The 23,723-nt window shown below is 40.1% G+C and overlaps 1 protein-coding gene across 1 annotated transcript in view; it reads left to right on the top strand.

Moving 5' to 3' along the window:
* adgrv1 (adhesion G protein-coupled receptor V1) overlaps positions 1–23,723 on the top strand; it is a 249,447-nt gene that overhangs the window by 83,510 nt on the left and 142,214 nt on the right. Inside the window, exons 25-32 of the mRNA XM_052020663.1 lie at positions 1,484–1,683; positions 5,506–5,632; positions 8,707–8,846; positions 9,645–10,251; positions 14,090–14,305; positions 16,812–17,027; positions 19,167–19,411; positions 21,280–21,461. Of these exons, the coding sequence (XP_051876623.1) occupies positions 1,484–1,683; positions 5,506–5,632; positions 8,707–8,846; positions 9,645–10,251; positions 14,090–14,305; positions 16,812–17,027; positions 19,167–19,411; positions 21,280–21,461 (1,933 nt within the window). The remainder of the gene's footprint in view (positions 1–1,483; positions 1,684–5,505; positions 5,633–8,706; positions 8,847–9,644; positions 10,252–14,089; positions 14,306–16,811; positions 17,028–19,166; positions 19,412–21,279; positions 21,462–23,723) is intronic.

Genomic DNA, 23,723 nt, shown 5'->3' with positions numbered 1-23,723 from the left:
TAGCCAGTAAGAGTAAAGAATTGTAAAATTCGAGTGAGAAGCACATGCAAATTACAGAGGTTGAATTCATGGTCAGATCAGATGTAAAAAGGGAAACAGGGGGGGAAAAAAGCTGGATTAAGCGTTAGAGATAGACACCAATGGAAAAGTAAAAATAAATGTGTTTATTTTACTAAATAAAATATTAAAAAATCCGTCAACCATTAATCCAGAAAGGCTTGACCAAGACATTGTGGAGCTGGCCACTATTGGGGGGTGGGGGTTGTGTTCCTAGTAAACAGTCTGTATTGTTGTCCTGTGTTACACAAAGCTACGTCATCTGCGTATGTGTCAAGGAGCGCAAATTGAAAGAAAATAAAATTTTGTTTTTGTTTATTTATTTTGACATAAATCCGGCGGGATTCAATTTTATTCTGTACCTCAAATTCCGTATCTCAAGTTTTTGGGTAGTGATTTGTGAATTCTGTAAGGGTGAATTTCCGTTACCCAAACTGCCTCAGCACTGGGGTCGCCTGTACTTGGGAAGAGGATATTTGTGCTTATAAGGACAGCATCCATGGTCAAGTTTGGTTTGTAGTCAAGTACAAGATATCATATCTGCAAGGCAGCCTGCAGTGTGACTTCAGGTCTTGAGCGATATTTGGATTTTAGTAACTAACCACCTACTATCTGAAATTTCTGAATTATTTGTGCTTTTATCACACAAGCACCTTTAGCCTCAAAGTCAAGGTGACAGGAAAATCTGAGTAAAATTATGGTTTTGGTGGCTTTGTCTAAACTGAAGATGATATGTGCATATCACTGAGTGAAAAAAGGGGAGAAAGAGGAACAGGGGTATGGGACATCACAGATATTAGAAAAATAGAGGAATGGCAATGAGATGTTTGAATGAAAACAGGAAGCACTTAACATTGAAATGCTATTAGTGTCGGATGTGATCAGCTATTATGACGGAAACCAAAGAAATTGGGGATATTTCTAAAAAATCACTCATTTAAAAAGACAAGCTGAGGAGATGAAGGATGACCAAGAATGAAATTGATGCATGAAAACCTGGAAAAGTGAAACCAGGATGCAGCGATGTCTATTGTAAGGGGAAAAGAAATTCAGCTGGCATGAATGGTGCGGACAGTCTCACCAGCAGTCTTAGAGCAAATCTCCAATATCAGCCAATTTCTGTTTCCCTTCCCAGGAAATTGGTAACACATCTAACCTGAACGACAGGCACTTGATAAATTACTGTTGTATTAAATTGTAACTTAGAACATGGAAACGCTATTTTAAAAATATTAAGTGTTATAACTAAGCCTTAAACGGCCCAAAGCTCAGAATTCTGAACCCGAAACATCTACCATCCCTCTGCCTTCACAGATGCTGCCTGACCCATTGAATTCCTCCAGCAGTTTGTTCTCGTTCCAGATTAGAGCATCTGCAGTTTCTTGTGTCTCTCAGAAGAATAATGTCTCCTGTGATATTTTGACAGGTTTGCTGCAGTTTTCCACTGGGCCACCACCTGATAAAAATGTAATTGTCCCTCCTGCACTTTCTGTACCAAGCATTACTGTGACGGAGGAAGTTGGTTCAATCAGATTGCTGGTAGTTCGTGCACAGGGTCTTCTGGGCAATGTCGTGGTGGCGTACCAAACTGTTCCTCTGACAGCTGCCAGCCCATCTGATTATCAAGTAAGCAATAAAGTTTTTTGTTTAGAAGTAGAATTCTTCTTATTTAGATTCACTTAGTTGGACAAATGATATTATTAGTAACTTTGTCAGAGCCATTAGCATTCTACACATGTTGACTCAACAATGCTATCAGTGCAACAGATTAAAATGTCACTAAATTGTGGCCATATCTTTCACTTTACTCTTGTATGATGTTGAGTGGAACAGAAAAGTTGATCCATCCATTGTGGCAAATCAGAAGAATCAGAATCAGTTTATTTATATGTCCTGAAAAGTTGAGTGTGGGTCTTCAGGCTCCTGTACCACCTCCCCGATGGTAGTGACATGAAGTGAGCATGTCCTGGATGGTGAGGGTCCTTAATGATGGATGCCGCCTTCTTGAGGCAGTATCTCTTGAAGATGTCCTTGATGGTGGGGAGAGTTGTGCTCATGATGGAGCTGGCTGAGTCTACAACCCTCTGCAGCCTCTTTCGATCCTGTGCATTAGAGCCTCCATACCAGGCTGTGATGCAACCAGTCAGAATGCTCTCCACGTCTCTAGAAATTTGCAAGAGTCTTTGGTGACATACCAAATCTTCTCAAACTCCTAACAAAGTAGATCCACTGGCATGCCTTCTACGTGCATCAATGCGTTGGGCCTAAGATACTGTAGAGCCTCTGAGATGTTGACTCCCAGGAACTTGAAGCTGCTCACCCTTTCCACCGCTGACCCCTCAATAAATACCGGTGTGTGTTCTCCCGACCTCCCCTTCCTGAAGTTCTCAATCAAGTTAATAAAAGTACCAATGTTGCAATAGTGTGATTCTAATGAGCTTCACAAGTTTTCTCCCTTGCCATTATCTTCAAAGAAATAATTAATTTCTAGTGTACATTTTCATGGATGTCTGAATGTGGCAGCATCTCGGCCAAGTGGTTATTCTTCATGTTGGGCTTTAACAATGTTTGTAAGTGCACTGTTCTGTTACTAACATTTGGTCGAATGAGGAATGTGGCAGGTACCAGCAGCTACTGACGCTGAAGGCAACGTACGTGGAGCTGAGTGTTGAACTGTCAGGCCAGTATGGATTCGGTCATCGCCCAGTAAGATGAAAATAAAGAACTATGTCACTTGCTTGCCAGCAGTTATTGGCTAAACTATCATTAGGATTGTCTTTTTTTTTAGGGACCCACAAATCTGTGCTTTCAACTGGATAATGACCAGTGACCAGGCACCCCAACTCAAAGACAGTAAGGCCATGTGTAGTGCCTTTGCTGTTTTTATTGAGATAAGCCGACTCAGTACAGTTTAGTGAATGCACTTGTGCATTTTCCAGTCTGTATATCTCAAGTTTCTGCGTAGAAATTGAATCTTGCTTCACTGATTTCAGATGAAACTAGGCCATCTTTTGATCATAGCTTACAGTCACTTAATGATAGGCATTTGGTGCCTTCTATAATCGTAGCTATTTAAGGCTCCTTTGCAGCAAGTGGTCTATGAATCAGAATCAGGTTTATTATTATCACTGACTTCTATGACGTGAAATTTGTTGTTTGGCAGCAGCAGTACAGTGCACAGACATAAAAATTACTATAAATTACAAAAATAAATAAATAGTGCAAAAAAAAGGGATAACAAGGTGGTGTTCATGATTCTTCAGCACCATGTATGTGTTTATTTTAGTTGCAAAATTATAGCCGTGGAACCAGAAGAACTGGGGGTGCTTTCCCAGCTCCGAGGTATTCATAGTTGCACCACTGTTGTTGGCTTGCCTTTCTTGGGCTTACCTTTTGTTTCTTTGTGGTCAAGGCAAGCACCATGACTTTCATGCAGGCAGAATGGGCAGACTGCATGTGAATGTGTGATGGGAGCTGGCACATTGGCCAAGTACAGTAAATGAGAGTGAAGCCTAATAGCAGCCTGGCAAATATGCTGTTTATTTTTCTACCAACTGACCAGCGTGGATTCACACCACAGCTGGAAAGATGCAAATGCAGAGAAACATGTTATTAAGTTACACTAATTTTTCTTTTTTGAAATAACCAATTAATATAGTAAAGAACATTAACTATTGTGAGACACAAGTTGAGAAAGTAAAATATGACAGTGTAGCAGCTAGCTACACTACTATAGAATAAAGACACGGTGTCTGTTGCTTGGAGTCAGAAGTCGATTGCCCGACAGGGGCGCGGTGCACCTTTTAATACCGAAACTCTTCCTGCGCTTCAGTTCCCGCTCTGATGTCATGCGCGGGTCACTTGACCTTCCCGCGTGCGGGCTTTCCTAGCCCAACGATGGAGAAGAAGGAGGGCCCCGCGCCATCTTGGGTCGGGGCCTCTGACGACGCTCACGATCTCAGGAGCCGGTTCGATACCGGTAAGGTGAGTCGCCACAACAGAAAGTTTATTCATCCAAAGGACATCTGTGTTGTACTGTATAACAAGCTAAGGGGGAAGGTATTGAGACAAACAACAGAAGAGAGAATTGGACTTTTTCTTTCAGGACCGGTTCGAGAATGAGTTTCACCAGGCAGATAGGATTGTTGAGTACGTACTTTTGCTCATGGAAATGTTATTGTTTTACCTAATTAAATAAAATCAAATGTTTCACTAATCCCATTTGTGATGCATTACTGTTATTGTTATAGAACACTACAGCACAGTACAGGCCCTTTGGCCCACGATGTTGTGCCAACGTTTTATCCTGCTCTAAGATCTATCGAATCCTTCCCTCCTGCATAGCCCTCCATTTCTCTATCATTCATGTGGCTATCTAAGAGTCTCTTAAATGTCCCTAATGTATCTGCCCCCACAACCTCTGTAGGCAGTGTGTTCCACACACCCACCACTTTCTGTGTAAAACAAAACCTTACCTCTGACATCCCCCTTATACCTTCCTCCAATCACCTTAAAATTATGCCCCCTCGTATTAGCCATTTTCACCCTGGGAAAAAGTCTCTGACTGTCGACTCGATCTATGCCTCTTATCATCTTGTACACCTGTATAAGATTTACATCTTTTCAAATTGTTAATTTGTATTTTTTTTCATTACTGTCTCAATCCAATATCTGGTTGAATGCTGTTACAGTTTTATTTGCGGTGGTACCTTCACAATTTCACTAATTTTTCAGGACTTGAATAACAGATTAACCTAGTGATATAAAGTGTAATAATGCAACAAACAAATTAAGGGGGAATTGGAAGGGGTGAAGATCAGCAAATGATCCTTAATAATGAAAGCTGATTAATAGATACATCTCCTTTTAAGTGATTTGCAATACTTGCAGATTTTTCCATGGTTGTTAATTTTGAATGTATAAATTAAAATCAATTAATACCGGTATATCAGCACCTGCCAAACCCATAAGAAGAACATGGGAACACTGCCACCTATAGGATTCCCTCCAAATCACATACCACTCTGACTTGTTGCTTTATTGTCACTGGGTCGAAATTCTGGAAGTCCTGTCCAATAGCACTGCGGGAGTACCTTCTCCAGAATGACTTTAACAGTTCATAAAAACAGCTCATCCTCCCCTTCTCAAGGATAAATGGAGATTGATATCAAATGCTGCAACAATGCCAGGATCTTGAAAGATGAATAAAAATGCATCAAAATAGTGAAAAGCGCAATTTTCACCCAGAGCCATTAAGTGTTTGTGCATGTGTGGATTGTAATTTCAAGCTATTGAGACCATTTGTCTCATTAATTGGACTAAAGTAAATTAAACTGATTTCTTGAGTGATCCCCGTGAACTGCAGATGATGGATGGGTTGCCTCATTTGCGTTAATATCCAGTTGTCAAATACTGAAATATTACTAATACATTTAAATTATTTTCCAGGATACAGCAGGCACTCTGGATTTTAAACCTGGAGAGCAATATAAATACATAACTGTAAATATCACTGATGATTCTGTTCCTGAACTGCCCAGCAGCTTTAAAGTGGTGCTGTTGAACTCTGAGAAAGGTGAGGACCAATAGGAGCTTTTCAGGTATACAACAAAGAGCATTTAACTACTTTCTGATTGTTAAAGAAAATAAAGCTTATTTTTCAATGGCAAATGAAAGATTAAGGCAACTTTCACATTATAACTGCAGTGATTTTCTACTATAGTTTGGTAGGATAAAGATTCATCAATTTTCACTTGGTGAGTTTCTAATCTTGTGCCTTGTTATGATGCAATTAGTTCTTCACTAAGTAATGAGTGACAGTTTGTCATTTCACTTTGTACAGTCGACATTAGTTTGGGTAGATTTCTTATGTCTGAAATCAAAAGCAGCTGCCTGCTCGTGGCACTTTAGTAATCTTCGAGCTGTGTTAAACCTATCACATCTATGACATTGTGGCATGCATTTTTCCAGCTCAGTTTCCGTTTATCCACCTGAGCTGTAAATCTAATGGGGGAAAAACTGCAAGACATTGCTACAGCTTGTTATCATGAAGCTACCTGATTAGTTTAATGCTATATATTGCCATGGTTATTAACTGTGTTGATGTACAAGAAAACTGCTTTATCTTTCAAAGCTTCTGTCTTATCTTTCAGCAAAGTCATTTGTTTGTTTTCTCATGTTCATTGTTTTACCTGTTTTTTTTGTGTGTCTGTGGATATGCTGTGTGTTTATTTCTGAAGTGGCTGAACTGCTTGGCATAGGTACCAGCGGTAGTGGTGATGGTGGGATGGAGTTTGTCCTTCCAGCTTTCCACATGCATGGTAAGAACCTTCTGTCTATCATGTATTCGTTCTCATTTCATTTGCTGGTTACACTGAGATCCTGAAGTGGTTGAGGTGGATGGTGCCTGGACCTGATGTCCCTTCTTATCTTTTACATAAGAATCTGTCTCCTGTATCAATGTTCAATTCATGAGAATTTAGTTTTGTTTTGAAAGTCTCAGCTGTTAAGTTTCTTCACGAATCATATTTATACTTCCTCTAGAACTGAATTTTATGATAGGCAACTTGTTGTCAATTGTCCTGGGAGAGCAGAATGACTTTTGTTTAATGTTTGTGTTCAATATTTGTCCCATTATGTAAAAAAAAAGTGAAATTCGGGGCTAACTGCAGTTAAAGCAATAGAGTTGAAAGGTGTTATCCAACAAAGGAATTCCCGTGAAGAGCCATGAGACAGCAGAAAACTTTCACAGTGGTAGTGGGGTGAAGTGGAGCAGAACACAGTTGCTTTAAAAATATTGGGCATTACAAGTAGGAATGCAGAAGAGGGAATGTAACAGAAAACTAATTGATGTGTTTGAAAGGGAATGGATGAGACAAGGGTACGAAAAGAACTAATGCTGGAAATCTGAAATAAAAGTTGGCTATATTAAAAATGCACAGCAAATATAACATGAGGCATATATAGCAAAGAGTGGTAATAATTTTGTGTATAGTCCCTTAACTAGGTCTGAAAAATGGCACCTGTCTTGCACCAAATTTGGTTATTAAATGCTGTAGGTTGTAGGAGCATGGACATTAAAGGGAGATTAAGCATTTCTCAATGAATCCGAGTGAAAGGCATGGATGATGAATCTTCAACACAATGAACCTCAGAGAGAAGAGGATCATGTGATGTATCCTGTATGGAACTTTGCTGGAAAAGAGGAATTTACTAAAGCATCTTAAAAAGCTTCTGTTTAAAAAATATTGTTCAGCTGTTAAGTATTGCCCGTCAGTTGTCTGTTGCCTTGTGACCTGTCTAGAAGTGTGCTAGATCTTAGAAAATCCTCTGTAGATATTCAAAATATATTTGTTCCAAATAGAAAGTTTCTTGGAAAGTAGATGGCAGTGAAATGTTTTACAGGAAACTGAATTTAAGCTTTCTGTAAACAACTATGTCAATGGAGGTTTTGGGGCCTTATTTTGATTTAGCTTATAAAGTATATCTCCAATGATCCATTATCCAACTTTTCAGAAATCCCAATGATTTGGCATCTGGTTCACCTGGTGATGTTTCCTGCATTCCGTTCCGACTCACCAGGGCAGCAGGTCCCACACTCTCTCGAAACTGAGCAGGGTCCTGTTTCCCATTCTCCCGTTAAACTTGTCGAATTCACTGGGAAATTTATTATAATGCTGTGTAACACCTTAACACAAAGTGAATTAAATATCTGTTGGGGCATTAATAGGAATAAAAGCCACCAGAAGTCCAGAAAGTGTGCGGGTCTGGCACCAACAAAGTCCCAAGCATGCCGGATTATCGGAGTTTTGCTGTCCATAGCTATATTTTAGGAGTTCGATAATACATATTTAAGGGATAGTGGGATGGGGTGAGTCAGACCTAAGCAGGAGAGAGGAGAACGGAAAAGTGCCCGAATGCAGGTAAGGAAGGTTTGAACTGGAGCAGTGACTTGAAAGGAATTTGGAGTAGTTTTGGCGGAGTAGTTTTGGCAGAGTAGTCCTGATGTAGGTTTTACCCGAAATGTTGACATTCCTTCCCACCCTCCCCCCCCCCCCCCCCCCCCCACAGATACTGTTCATCCTGCTGAGTTCCTCCAGCAGTTTGCTAGTTACCCCAGAGTCCATCATCTGCAGTCTCTTGTCGACCATGCTGGTTGTCGGATTTTCTTTCCTAAAAGATCGTTTGGAATGTTATGTCATCTGCTAGCTTCTTGTCACCATTTCAGAAACGCTTTTGTCTTTTTCAATTTCAGATTTTTTTTTAACAATTCAAATTTTCAATTTATCATGGTGGTCATTTTAATTTACAATTAATCCAGATCCCTGGATTACTATATCTTTGTTGGAAATTTCAAAAGACCATAATGCCACTTACGTATGTCCTTTGCTACTCTAAGCTCCTCTCAAGCCTAATTAAGGAATTACAGGACTAAATTTCTGGGACAGGTCAGGAATTTCTAATGATGCAACTCCTTTGTGTGGGGATAAATGAAGGATCTGCCCATTTACTATTTCCCTTGGAAAATTAATTTTATTTTAAATATTAGTCTAATGTATTCTTAAAATGCAAGTCATTTCATAAAATCAGTAGGAATTTCTATAAAATCAGTTAGCAATGAAATGATGTTTCAAATGTTTTGATTTGCAGCTAACCTTGCAATAGCATCTGAAATCATAGTTACTATTGATGCCTCTGATGATGCATATGGAGTGTTCCAGTTCAGCAATGACTCTCTGCACACAGACGGTACAGAACCCGAAGGGAGTCATGACATTGTTTTATTTCAGGTCAGTATTTTATCTTGCCTGTAGGTAAATGTCTTATCTGGGATGCAAAATAGAAATTGTGGTCAAAGTCGAATTTATTGCCATATGCACAAGTACATGTGTAATGAAAAACTTACTTGCAGCAGCATCACAGGCACACAGCATCAGATAAGCAGCATTCACAAGAGAAAAAAATATTATACATAAATTATACACAATTTTTACAGGAAAACACAAATAGAACAAAAAAAAAGTCCATTTTAGTGCAAAGTGATTAAAGTGGTCATAGTGTTGCTAAACTGTAGTGATTAGGGTTTTGCTGGTTGGTTCAAGAACCGAATGGTTGAAGCTCTTGAACCTGGTGGTGTGGGACTTCAGGCTTCTGTACCTCCTGCCAGATGGTAGCTGCAAAACGATGGCATGGCCCAGATGGTGGGGATCTTTGATGATGGATGTTGCCTTCTTGAGGCAGCACCTCCTGTAGATACTACCAATGGTGGGGAGGAATGTGCCTGTGAAGTATTGGGCAGAGTCCATTATTCACTGCAGCTTCTTGCGTTCCTGCGTATTCAAATTGCCAAACTAGACTATGATGCAACCAGTCAGGATACTCTCAACAGTACGTCTGTAGAAGTTTGTTAGAGTGTTCGGTGACAAGTTGAACATGTAGTGAAACATATTACAAGGATTCCAATGCTTATTTTGCAGTGTTAAATTTGTTAATGCATAATTGTTCCATTAATTTAAGTAACTCTGACAAAACTTTATAATTAGAAATATGCCTTATAATTCAACTTAACAAATTGTTTGAATTTTTAGGTGATACGTGCTGGTGGTGCTCTGTCCCAGGTTACTTTATTTTGGGATGTGGTCTCTGACCCTTACAATACTTTGGTCAATACCCATGGCAATGTCACATTCGAAATGGGACAATCTCTGGCCAACATTGTGCTACAGGTGGCTTCAGATGATGTGCCGGAATTGGATGAAGATTTTATGATTTATATTACTAATGTTTCCAAAGGACGCCTGGGAATTCTAGTAAATGCCACCTTGACAGTTTTAGCTGATGATGATCCTTATGGTGTGTTCATCTTTTCTATAAGAAGTCGACCTATCAGAGTTGAGGAGGAGGACCAAAATGTGACGCTGACAGTTGAACGAATTAATGGACTCATGGGTATTGCTGTTGTCACATACTCGACTGTGGATGACACAGAGTCAACTGATCTGCCATATTTCATTGCTCGGGCAATGGAGGAAAGTGATTATCTTGCCATATCTGGGTCAATAATCTTTGAAGCCAATCAAACGGAAGCTAATATAACTATTCCCATTCTGGATGATGCAGAACCTGAGAGGCCAGAGTCTGTGTTTGTCCAGTTACGTAATGTCGTGCTGCTGAAAGGGGAGCAGGACAGACCAAGTGAGTAATCCAAAATGGTTGACTAGATTTTTAGTCTATTTGGTTGTATTGCTCAAGCCATTGAGTGCGTCATTGCAATAGACATTTACTCCCGACATGTTCCAATGGGCTAGCAGTGGAACCTATCTCTGGAAAACAGCTGGGATTAATAGTTTGCATTTCCACCACGTTCCTCCATACACTCTGACTCCCCTCCCTCTGCCCTGCCCCATGCCCTGCTTTGACGCTTAAACTCTCAGTCTAACCCAATGGAAGTTTCAACCTTTCCACTCCAACAACCCAAACTGTGTCTCTCTCCTATGTGACCACCACTCACAACTTGCAATGCCCAACCTGCAATTGTGACTCTCTGTCTGCTCCACTATAGGTCCTCCTGCAGTAGAATGTTACAGCTTGGGCCTCGCGCACGAAGCAGGTATTGCCCCCCCCCCCTCCCATCCCAAATGCATTGTCAGTTTACATGCCTTTTCAGGCAGAGTAACCTGGAATGCTTATGTCTGCACCAGGTAATGCTCCAAGAGGGAATAAGTAGAACGTAGAACATTACAGCACAGTACAGGCCCTTCGGCCCACAAAGTTGTGCCGACATTTTATCCTGCTCTAAGATGTATCTAACCCTTCTCTCCCACAGAGCCCCCTATTTTTCTATCATTCATGAATGATAGAACATTTTAGCACTCAACATTTTAGCATTCATAAAGAATGCATGTAAATAAAACTGAAGTGTCCTTTAGGAACAATTTGGGTTTGGAGTCAGTAATGGGCAGTTAAGTACAATTACCGGCTAATGAAAAGTATACTTTTAGATCTTATTTGCTTGGCTGATGGCAATTTTATTCCCTTTCCCCAATAATAAGGTATTTAGTACATCAATAGAACCTATCACTGAAATGAAAGTGAGGTTAGAAAACAACCTTGAAGCTTGCTTTTACGATGGTAGCCTTCATCAGGGTCTGCATGGCTGGGAAGAAGATGCAGCTGTTCCCAAATGACATAGTGTTAGGTTCCGAATAACACTCCATTATACAAAAGTTTTCCCAGTGGGAGGGTAAGTAAGTCCTTAATATTTGTGGGGGATACCAGCTGTTGTGACTGTTGAGAAAAGAAGTCAGAAGCTCCCTGTGAAGATGAAGTAAATCAAAATCAAACTATGTTTTGACAAGCCGGAACATACAAGATATTTACTGAAGGGCCATAATTGCCAATTAGAGAAGCACAAGTGCTTATAAAATTTAGTTTCCATCAACCTGATCAAAAAAGATTGTTAAGTGTTGCTGGTTTTTAATGACCTGTGGACCTGTGTTTGAAAGACAGTCACTCTACCATTGCTGCATGAATTAAATCTTAGTTAAATGACAAATTAAATTAAACCCTTTTTTGTGGTGAACATCATTTAAGTAAATGTCCGCTAACTGGGCGAAAGTTGTACGCTGCTTTGTGCAGATGTGATCTTTATGGTTTAATAGGTTCATGGAAGGACTTGTGGCCGAATATCACTGAAATTATAAGTAGAGCAGGTATAGTGACTATTATAGATCTGCTTTAATTGATTGGTTCAGTAATTGTTACAGTAGTGAGCAGGAACTGATCATGAATTATTATTTAGCAATTATTTCTGACACCAGAGAATATTTTTCCAAGCTTTTCTGGAGCACACTGAACACGATTGTTAACTTGTCTGTTGGTGTGTCAGATGACTCTAAGGAATATTTTATGAACGAAACAGTTAAGTTTATATACAATTACCATTGGATTAATTATGCTTCTATTATCTCTGAAATAATAACAATAGAATGAGACATATTATCCAGTCTGCTTCTGGGGAGCTGAGATTAAAGAGAGAATGTGATTTAAGTTTTCCAGAGCCTCTGAAGAAACATTAGTGACTGAAAAGAGAGTACAATAGATGATGCAAGTTCTAAATGACTGATAGTGGTGCGAGCCATCACAGGCCCACTTCAGCCATATGATCACTGACCTTCATGTATCAGTAAAATAACAAATGGTTTCTCAAACAGCTTTACTTAAATTTTGAAACTGGTGTGGTCAGAAGGAAGTTTCAGAAAAGGCAGGCAGATTTCATTATTATTGGTTTTCCTTGCCACTTCACTGAAGTACCACACTGGGTTCTTGAGAACCAACACCAGCAGAAAGTATATTAGGACATGCTTGCTGTAAAAAGAAACACTCAGCAGATAAGTCCCGTATGATCTTCCTTACAGATATTTTATCCAATATAAAAATAAGTTATCAGAGTGCTAATCCGAAATAAGTGTGAATGTGAATGCAAAAGGAAATCATTTTAAATGTAAAGAGACAATACACTGTTAATGGCAGGACCCTTGACAGTGTTGATGAGCAGAGGGATCTTGGGGTCCAAGTTCACAGTTCCCTGAAAATAGCTGTACAGGTTGATAGGGCAGTAAAGAAGGCGTGTGGCATGTTTGCCTTCATTAGTCGAGGCACTGAGTTCAACAGTCAGGAAGTTATGCTGCAGCTTTATTAAAACTTTAGTTAGGCCGCATCTAGAGTATTGCAAACAATTCTGGTTGCCCCATTGTAGGAAGGATGTCGAAGCTTTGGAGAGGGGGCAGAAGAAGTTTACCAAGATGCTGCCTGGATTAGAGGGCACGTGCTGTGAGGAGAGGTTGGACAAACATGGGCTGTTCACTCTGGAGCGGCAGAGGCTGAAGGGAGACCTGATAGAGGTTTATAAGGTTATGAGAGGCATAGATAGAGTAGACAGCCAGTATCTTTTCCCCAAGGTTGAAATGTCTAATAACAGAGGGCATGCATTTAAGGTGATGGGGGTAACTTTAAAGGAGATATGCGGGGCAGGTTTATTTACACAGAGAGTGGTGGATGCCTGGAATCTGCTGCCTGGGATGGAGGTGGAGGCAAATACGAAAGGGGCATTCAAGAAACTCTTAGATAGGCACATGACTGTGAGGGAAATGGTAGGATGTGGACATTGTGTAAGCAGAAGGGATTAGTTTAGCTGGGCATTTTATTACTCATGTAATTGGTTCGGCACAACATTGTGGGCCGAAGGGCCTGTTCCTGCGCTTTGCTGTACTGTTCTATGTTCTCATCTTTTAATGAAGTTTTACCCCAATCTAGATAGCTAATGTACAAATAAATAAATCCTTTGCTTTTTGGAATATAACCAATGTTTTGACACATCGTCCTGATTATTTGTTTATCAGAACACAGTGTAGGATCACTCAAATTACATCCACCAAGCACTCAGTTATTAATGGTTCCATCAGAAATCTTGTCGTGGATGCTGACTGGAGCTGTCTCAGCAGATCAATCTCACTGCACTCTAAATACTTTACAGTGCCACTCTACAAATATATTTATCTGTACTGTGCATTAGATAAATTGGTCATTTCAATCACCCTAACTTTGGAAAATTGATTGAATGCAAAATTGGTTCAGAAGTATTTGGTTCCATTCATGTATAGTTTTACTCAGTGAGCAACTTCCCTATTCTGTTATACAACATAACCAATAATATCCAGTTTACTCAGAGAGTGGATCAGAATTTTTGTTTCTGGGTACTGGATTGATATCTAGGGAATACTTGTGTCTCATGGTATGATTGTAAATTGGTATTGGTTTCAGGGTTCATATAAAAAAGTTTTTTTATGTAAAGACTGTAGAAAAAAAGTAGATTGCTTTGTGTCACTAGGCGTGTGGAAAGAATACATGATACATCAAGTTTACCCGCAGGATTAGAAATGACTTTTGTCTTATTAAATGTTTCTTATTTCCTGATTTTTCACATGGACTGTAATAATATATACATCAATGATGCTTTCATTCAATGCATTAGTTGCTGGTTCTCCACGCCTTGGATCAAGGAATGACATCATAGCCCAAGTGATAATCGATGCCAATGATGATGCATTTGGTACGCTGCAGCTCTCTACTTCTGCTGTACGGGTTCCTGAAAATTACATTGGACCGATAATCAATGTGACGAGGACTGGAGGCATATTTGCAGATGTTTCTGTAAAATTCCAAGCTTTGTCAATGACAGCAAGAGCTGGTAGGATATATGAATTCTTATTGGTATTACACACGGAGTGAAGTCCTGTATGTTAATTAAAATTTTTACACGTGAATATTCATTACATTGGGAATACTGAAGTTGTTGCTTTGTGGCTGAAGTTCCCCAGCCGTTATTAATAATCTGTCCTGTACTAATCCCTCATCTGACTCTGGCAACCAACTCTTCACCTCATCTATTTACATCACCATGTTCAGCTGACTCTCACGGTTTCAGTTGGCCCGGGCTTCATCAGTAGGGCCAGAAAGAGACTTGCAGCTAAAATGTACTCTTTAACTCAAGGGAACATTCCAAGCACAAGTTGGGACTTCCTCTGGCGGGTCACCCTTAAGTATTTGCCAAAGCTGGCCTCTCATTTGATTGGATTCCCCAAAAATGTGTGGTGCCTTCCACTAGAGGCCACTACTCACATCAAGGTGTCCGTGCGTTAACAGGTCATGCTGATGGAGGGTCCACTTGCAATTTTGCAAGCTTTGTTAAAGATACAATAATTACAAATGGCATGGGCTATAAAAGCAGGGAATTTATGCTGGACCTTTATGAACGTTGATCTGGCCTCATTTGGAGTATAGTGTTCAATGCTGGTTGCTACATGACATGAAGGGTCCGGAAATGATTTATGGACATGGTTCCTGGGATGAGGGAACATAGTGATAGGGATAGATTGGAGAGGTGGGAGTGTTTTCCTTGGAGAAAAGAAGGGTGAGGGGAGATTTTCTGGAAGCATATAAAATCATGAGGGGTCTGGAATATGTTGTCTGGGGAGGTGGTGGAAGCAGGTATGATAGTAACGTCTGAGAGGCATTTGGACAGGCACGTGAACAGATGGGGAATTGAGGGATAGACCTTGTGCAGGCAGATGCTTTGATCGGCATAGTCGGCATTGATATCATGGGCCGGAGGGCCTATTTCTGTGCTGTACTGTTCTATGTTCTATATCTGAGCAGAATGGATTGTGGTAGGCTCTTAGGGTAGGGTTGAGGACAAGAGGTCACAGGTTTAAAGTAAAGGGTGTGACAGTTAAGAGTAATAGCTGGAAAAAAAACTTCCACACTGCCTGCAGATGTGTCGGAGGCAGGCTTCGCTGTGGCCTTCAGGTGAGAAGTGCACAGATATATGGTGGAGAAAAATCTGGAAACAGACACTCGCAAACTTGAGCAGATAGAATGTAGCAAACTGGCTCACACTGTCTGGGATAAGTTGTTGGGAGCCTTAGCCTGATTCAGGCACTTGAATCTGTGTTTCAAAATACTATTGTTACACTTAATGGTGTTCCTGGTGGACCCATTGTTCCTGTGTTACTGAGGTGTGAAGATACTGTAGAAGACTGTAATCATCCAGCGATGGAGGGGCAACATTTGTTCCTTCGCAGCTATAATTTTTAATGGGTAATGTGGTTAAAAATAGACCAGCATCTACATATCTGGATCATTGATCCAGAAACGTGAGTTCAAATCTCAACACAACAAATCTTTAACTCAACTTCAAGTAATTAAGTAAATTTGGAACAAAAGTTCAGAATCAGGTTTATTATCACTGACATATGTCATGAAATTTGTTGTTTTGTGGCAGCAGTACAGTGTTGAGTGTGGGCCTTTAGGCTCCTGTACCTCCTCCCTGATGGTAGTAAGGAGAAGAAGTCATGTCCTGAATGGTGAGGGTCCTTAATGATGGATGCTGCCTTCTTGAAGAACTGCCTCTTGAAGGTGTCCTCAATGGCGGGGAGGGTTGTGCCCATAATGGAGCTGGCTGAGTCTTCAATTCTCTGCAGCCTCTTTCGATCCTGCACATTGGAGGCTTTATACCAGGCGGTGATGCAACCAGTCAGAATGCTCTCCACCGTAGATCTGTAGAAATTTGCATGAATCTTTGGTGACATACCAAATCTCCTCAAAGTCCTAATGAAATAGAGCCATGGGCGTGCCTTCTTCGTGATTGCATCAATGTGTTGGGCCCAGGATAGATCCTCTGAGATGTTGATGCCCAGGAACTTGAAGCTGCTCACTCTTTCCACCGCTGACCCCTGGTCTGTGTTCTCCCAATTTCCTCTTCCTGAAGTCCACAATCAATTCCTTGGTTTTGCTGGCATTGAGTGCAAGGTTGTTGTTGCGACACCTCTCAACCAGCTGATCTATCTCACTCCTGTACGTCTTCTCATTTGCAACTATAATGCTGAACTTTGAACTATTGGATTATTGAAAGGCTTGGTAGGTTGACTAGAGCACTGTTGTGGTAGAGAGCTGCTGAGGGCACAATCTTTCTGTGCAGTAATCATTTTGTAAATCTATGGTACAACATGAGTGACTTATTGATAAAATTTCTGTTGCATAAACATTATAGTACATAATAGAATGTCTACCAATATTATGGAATGAAACACATGGTGTCCGGTTGTAGAATTTTATAGTGACATGTTAGAATCTTTATAAATACTAATACTTTGCAAAAAAAATAACTGGTAGTATGTCTTAAATTATTCCTGTAGGTGAAGATTACAGTATAGCATCCTCTGATGTCATCCTTCTCGAAGGTGAAACGAGCAAAGCAGTGCCAATTTACCTTCTTAATGACATCATTCCTGAACTTGAAGAATCATTTCATGTTAAGCTCATTAATGAGACCACAGGAGGAGCTGTGCTTGGAGCTATTACACAGGCAACTATTACTATTGAGGCTTCTGATGACCCTTATGGATCCTTTGGTAAAGTGAAAAGTTTAGAAATTAAATGGTTCCAGAAATGCATGATTAGTTTTCTTTTCCCCAGTCTTGAACAACCCCTGAGACAACATTGAGTGGTAATGTTGTATTTATGGGTTATTAAGATTTTATTCATGAATGAAATTAAAGGATGTGTGTACAAAATGTGGGCATGCTCCTTATGATTCTTCACCAAGCATGGCCAGTGAGTTAAGTTCCTCTTGTCAATAGAATACTTCATTAAAATTGGCCCTTGAATCCATATCTTTACCCTATTTACCTGTCAGAACATCACACCGCTATAAACTTAGGTTATTGAAGTGCTGGGTCAGGATGCATTTTAAAACTTTACTATTGTGGAGTGCAAATAGAAAAGGGAATGCTAGACATTTTTTTTATACCTTGGCCTGGGTCATGAGTTGGGAATTTGCACACAACAGCTTTAATACATAAGTTAAAAGAAACCAATGTTAATTATTGAACCAAACTGACCACGAAGGAGTAATACACACAAAATGCTGGAGGAACTCCGCAGGTCAGGCAGCATCTATGGACGGAAATAAACAGTCGACGTTTCGGGTCGAGACCCTTCATCAGGACCGGTAAGGATGAGGGCAGAAGCCGGAATAAGAAGGTGGGGGAAGGGGGAGGAGCACGAGCTGGCAGGTGGTAGGTGAGTCCAGGTGAGAGGGGGAAGGTAGGTGGGTGACTTCCACCCTCTTCCTTTCCAGTCTTGATGAAGGGTCTCAAACCGAAACATCGACTGTTTATTTCCCTCCATAGATGCTGCTTGACCTGCTGAGTTCCTCCAGCATTTTGTGTATGTTGCTTCAGATTCCAGTATTTGCAGAATCTCTTGTATCTCCACAAAGGAGTAATACTTGCTTCAATTAGTACCCCTCATAGTGGTTGCCAGAACCTCAGCTAAGTTGGCAGTGGCAGCAGCAAAAGTGCTATGTCTGCAAACAGACCCTCAGAAACTCAAGCAGACAGAATGTAGCAAACTGTGGCTCGCACTGTCTGAGATAGGTTTTTGGGAGCCTTAGCCTGATGCACTTAAATCTTTGTTTCAAAATACCATGGTTACACTCTACGGTAGAAAAGTATGGTAGAATTTGGAATAAAATTTTGCAGCTATAATGGTGACTATCAAACTACTGAATTATTGAAAGATCCCATCAGGTACATAAGGGAAAGAATATAGCCAGTGTCTGATTTTTGACACACTGCTTCCTATCTGCTTCCTTAATTTGGGGTCAATTAGGAATGGACAATAAATGCAGGATTGCTAGTGATAACATTCCATGTATGAATACATCTAAAGGAGAATAAGGGGCTGGATGAATGTTGCATATATCATGGCTCTCTCATCTTGGTGCCTGGTTTTCTCTTGAAAAGGAAAGTATTGGTAGTGTGTTTGCCATAGCTGTGCACTTAAGATTTGGAAATGTGGCTAGAACCTGTACCATCATGCAAAGAGACTGTGGCAGCAAGTTAAGGATTGTGGTGAGCTATGCTAGCTGGCAAATCATGCTCCTTAGTCCATCAGCTAAGAGTTTCCTCATCCATTGCTCCAAAGATATGTCAAAGGAAATATTGCATGGACTCTGCGGGTTGGCTAAGTCCTTCTACGAGCACTTGCTGTCTTCTCAAAGATTCTCTCGCCTTATTTCCATAGTTTGCTTGAATAACTCCCATTTAAACTTTCTACATCATGCACCTGCCCCTTCTTGTGACCGGTAAAGTGAAAATGGCTTTCAACCAGTTTGTCAGCCATGTGCTGATGTGACCTTCAGCCTTGTTTCAGGTCACCAGTTCTGTGTGCTCCTGGTATGCTGCCTATCTTAGACCTAAAGGTGGACATGGCTTAAAATCTCATTTGATTAGACAGTACATTGAGCAGTGCAGCAATCCGTTGAAACAACACTGAAATATTAGCCTAGATTTTGCTCAGGGTCCACAGCGGTGTTTTAATGTGCAGCTGGCTAACTTAGTGCTAACAATAGTGCCAATGTGGAGTATTGTTTTCACCAGTTGGATCATTTCACCAGACAACTCAAAGCAGATTATTGTATTACATTAATTGGTTTGGAATCTTAAGACTATAAAATTAAGTTAATTCTATAGGCTTTTCTTTAATAGTTTTCGAAGGGACAGAATTCATTGTTGCAGAACCAGAATCTGAAACTACAAAGATAAATCTGCCAGTTGTTCGAAATGCTGGGACGCTTGGTACTGTTTCAGTCCATTGGGTTGCCACAATGAATGAGCATGAAATTACCAGCGATCTCCAGGAGACCTTGGGAGAAATAATTTTTGCTCCAGGACAAACTATTCAAACTTTGCAATTGGAGCTTCTAGCAGATGATATCCCTGAAATTGAAGAGGTAAGGACAGAGTGAATTTATTCAGATTATAAGATAAGATAAAATATCTTTATTAGTCACATGTACACCGAAACACACAGTGAAATGCACCTTTTGCGTAGAGTGTTCTGGGGGCAGCCCGCAAGTGTCGCCATGCTTCCAGTGCCAACATAGCACGCCCACAACTTCCTAACCCGTACATCTTTGGAATGTGGGAGGAAACCGGAGCACCTGGAGGAAACGCACACAGACATGGGGAGAATGTATAAGCTCCTTGCATACAGTGGCTGGAATTGAATCTGGGTCACTGGCACTGTAATAGCATTACGCTAACTGCTACACTACTGTGCCTTCGTGAATACTCTTCGTGAAATTGCAGTTAGCTCTGTGGAGTTTTCAAAGTGGTACCACAATATAATGCACATAACTTTAAGAGGCACTAAATCATCCTGCAAAATGTTTATAGAGCTCTGTGCACACTGACCTGACGTCATTTTTTTTTGCTGTTTGCATATAGATCCTTACCACAGATAATAAAGTTAAATGGGCAATTAACTTTCAGCCTTTTGCCTCGGTACTTTATAGCTGGCTTTCAGATTAAAATCAAGAATGATTGCTAATTAGTCACAAGAATATCAATTATGCGTATGACAACCTAGCCATTGTTGGCCACTTAATAGATGGCCAGTTTTTATGAAATGGCATTTTAATAAGAGGATATGGATAAATTAGTAAAGATTCCATGAATTATGTTATGATTTAAACATATTGAAATCATGAAATTAATATACATTTGAACCAAGTCATTTGTGTTGAATAAGATAAATCTAGTTCTTGTGTACCTGACAGGAGGTGATCAACAGATTCTGTGAATTTCAATGGTCACCAATAGGCTCTGAACACAACAGGTTAAAAAAAACATCATCCAGAGACTGTCAAAATATGTCTCTCCTTTTCTCATGTGGAACCTCCAACCCAACTGTGAAAGATGCCAGGAAATGTTCAAGCAGTTTGTTACCTTTCCACGATAGTTGTCCTCTAAGAACTGAGAGACCATGGCAGTGTTTGACTGAGTATAGCATTAAGGAGCCTGTAAAACTAAGGTCGATGGGCATCAAGGCAACAAGACTCACTGATTGTTGTCATACCTTTCATGAAGGAGGATGAGTGTTGTTGTTGGATGTCGATTGCCCCAACCCTAGCATATCACTGCAGAATTTCCTCAGGGCAGTGTTCTGGCCCGACCCATCTTCAGTGCTTCATCAATGACCGTTGTTCATGATACAAAAAAATTTAAAAAAAGCATCAGAGTACAAATGAAAAATAGAGGTTAAAACTGTTAGTCAAGCCCGGTGGCCAACCAAAGACCACCAAGGCTTCCCAGATGCTGGACTTCTCTAATGAAAACAGAAATGCTGGAAACACCAAACAGGTCAGGCAGGGACAGAGTTAAAATTTGCCAAAGACCTTTTACGAGGCTTTGATGGCCACTGATCTGTAGTGTCTTGCCTCCCATGCTGAGTAGGGGTGGGCAGATGGATATTAAATGAGGACATGGAAGTTAAATACCTAGGCCCTAGGTCAGTGACTGCATTCCTTATTAGCCCACCCTCTCCATTGTAAAATCTGCGTATATTATGGCCAAGAAATTCATTGGTGCTGGGGTGGAGAGGGAGCCCATCTTTGCGTAGGGTCAATAACAGCTGGATGTTCAACGGGGTTGTGGGGGAAAGTGGAGGAGGGTCAAAAGCAAGATGGGACCCAGGTTTCTAGAAACTGGAGCTGAATTTTTGCTTGGAAACTTAAATTTATTCCTTTTCAAAAGAATAACTTTGACATCAGTTTTTATGTGGCTGGTAAACAGTTTAAAATTGAATCTTCTCTTTCAGATCATTCAGGTGAAACTTACCCATTCTACTTATGGGAGCTCTGTTGGGAGAAACAATGTGGTGAATATTATTGTTCCAGCAAATGACAACCCATATGGTACTGTTCGTTTCACACAGACAGTTTACAAAGTTCAGGAGCCACTGGAAAGAAATTCCAGAGCAAATATCACAGTGGCGAGAAGGTGTGCAATCTGCTGTGAAAGTTTACATATTAAGTTCTTTTTTTGTGACATTTTGGGATAATATGGGCTAAATTTCACTATGTAACCATGTTGAGACTAACAACACAGGCATGTAAAATTATAAATTGGTTTATTATTGTCACATGTACCGAGGTACGGTGAAAAACTTGTCTTGCATACTTTCCATACAGATCGATTCATTACAACAGTGCATTGAGGTAGTACAAGGTAAAACAATAACAGAGTACAGAGTAAAGTGTTACAGTACAGAGAAAGTGCTGTGCAGGTAGACAATAAGGTGCAGAGTCACACGAGGTGGATTGTTAGGTCAAGAGTTCATCTTATCGTACTAGGGAATCATTCAATTGTCTTATAACAGCGGGGTAGAAGCTGTCCTTGAGCCTGGTGGTACATGCTTTCAGGGTTTTGTGTCTTAGTATTAATAGGGAGTAGATGAAAGCATCTTCTAGAATACATGCATTTGTTGTTAAACATAGAAACCTGGTCAGTGACATCAGAGATACCCCGCTTCCCTGTAGCATTGGTGTCATCCTCATCAATAGATCAATGATTGACTGCAGTGGTGTGACCTTATTGTGTTTTCCCACTAGTTTTGCACTGAAAATGGTTGAAAGACATAAAATAATGGTTTCAGAGGTGAATGATCTCTCAGTGTTAAGTGATAGTTATTACCAGTCGACTTCATTGATCCCAAAAATGTCATTTTGTAAGAGTGAAGTCCCATTAGTTTAGAAGATTACAATTGGAGATTAAAAAAATAAGTGAGCCAGAATTTAATTCCAGTAGTTCCCACCTGACTCAACTTGTAAGTACAGGATAAGCCAATATTGATGGTGCTCTGTGGTGACAGGGCATAATGTGGTCTAATGCTATCTCTTGAGTAAGCTGAAATGAGCTCTGCCCAAGAAAAAGCAGAAAAACTGTCAAGTACTTTAAACACCCCTGAATGCCCCTGACAACCAAAAATATTCAAAAGAACATTACAAGTGTTAAAGGTTACTGAAGGAATGAAAAAAAACTTCTTAAAACAGGTTTAAATTAAAGCCATTTTAAATAATTAAACCGATGAAGTTAACTCAATTAATTCGTAGGAATGTAAATAATCTAACACTAACTTGCTGCTCTTGCATCAGATCTAACTAGCACAGGTTCAGTGAACAGAATTCATTTGCTGGAAAACTGCAGCAGGTTCAGGCCCTCCTGCCCAGTACCACGAGGAATCCCACATCAGAGTGTTGTCAGAGAGTTGCTGATAAAGAGAGGTCAAGAAATTTAGGCTAAATTTCACAATATAACCATATAATTTCCGCATGGGAATCCTGAACTTGTCGGCACTTATGCTGAGAAGCTCTCAAACTTTGGTGTGGAATTATTGATAATTCCCTTAAAAGTTCCACCTTTTTTTTAAGAAACATTTTATATCTGTCTCTTTCATCTATTTCCCTTAACCCTATCTTAATTTTTCTGTTGCTTCCTGTCCACCCTTTAATTAATATTTCATTTTGCTTCTGGTTTAAATTTTGTTGCTGAGAGATTTATCACTAATCATCAGTGCCAAGACTTCAGCCGAACAAACTGCAACTTCATGCTGAAGCTGCTGTGTAGCACAATTAATACTACTGACCAGGATTGAATTTCTAGGCATATAATGAGCATGCTTTCTCTCCATTAAGTACACTAGAACTCTTCTTATCTCTGTTAATCACATTATTGCCATGGTTATATAACTGCGGGAAATCCTCGGGGCAGCGTCCGTAGCCAAAACGTCTTCAGCTGCTACATTGAGACCTTCCATCATAGGTCAAATGTGTGGGTTATTCACTGATGATTGCACAATGTTCATTTCCAATCTCAACCCCTCAGCAAATGAAGCCGCCTATGCAGCAATGAATCGTGAAATTACTAGATTGTTGTAAAAACCTATTTGGTTCTCTGATATCCTGCAGTGAAGGAAATCTTCAGGCTTTTGTGATCACAGACCCATGATGTTGTTAGCTCTTCACTGGTTCCACTATTCAAAGGCAACGCAGAGTGGACAATATATGTTTGCACTATCCACATCCTGCAAATAGAATAAAATTTAATACTTCATGAGTCATTGAGAACTGTTGTGCAGTTATGTATTTGATTTATTGTTTGCATTGTGAGTGCAATATAAATGAATTTGTTGGTTTTATTCATGCATATTAATTAATTAAAGATATGAAGTCTTTACTGCAATGTGGCTGTCAAAACTTAATT

The sequence above is a fragment of the Pristis pectinata genome, chromosome 7 (genome assembly GCF_009764475.1).
Source record: "Pristis pectinata isolate sPriPec2 chromosome 7, sPriPec2.1.pri, whole genome shotgun sequence".
NCBI lineage: Eukaryota > Metazoa > Chordata > Chondrichthyes > Rhinopristiformes > Pristidae > Pristis > Pristis pectinata.
Note: the sequence above shows the minus strand (reverse complement) of the source record. Positions and strands in the feature narration are given on the sequence as shown.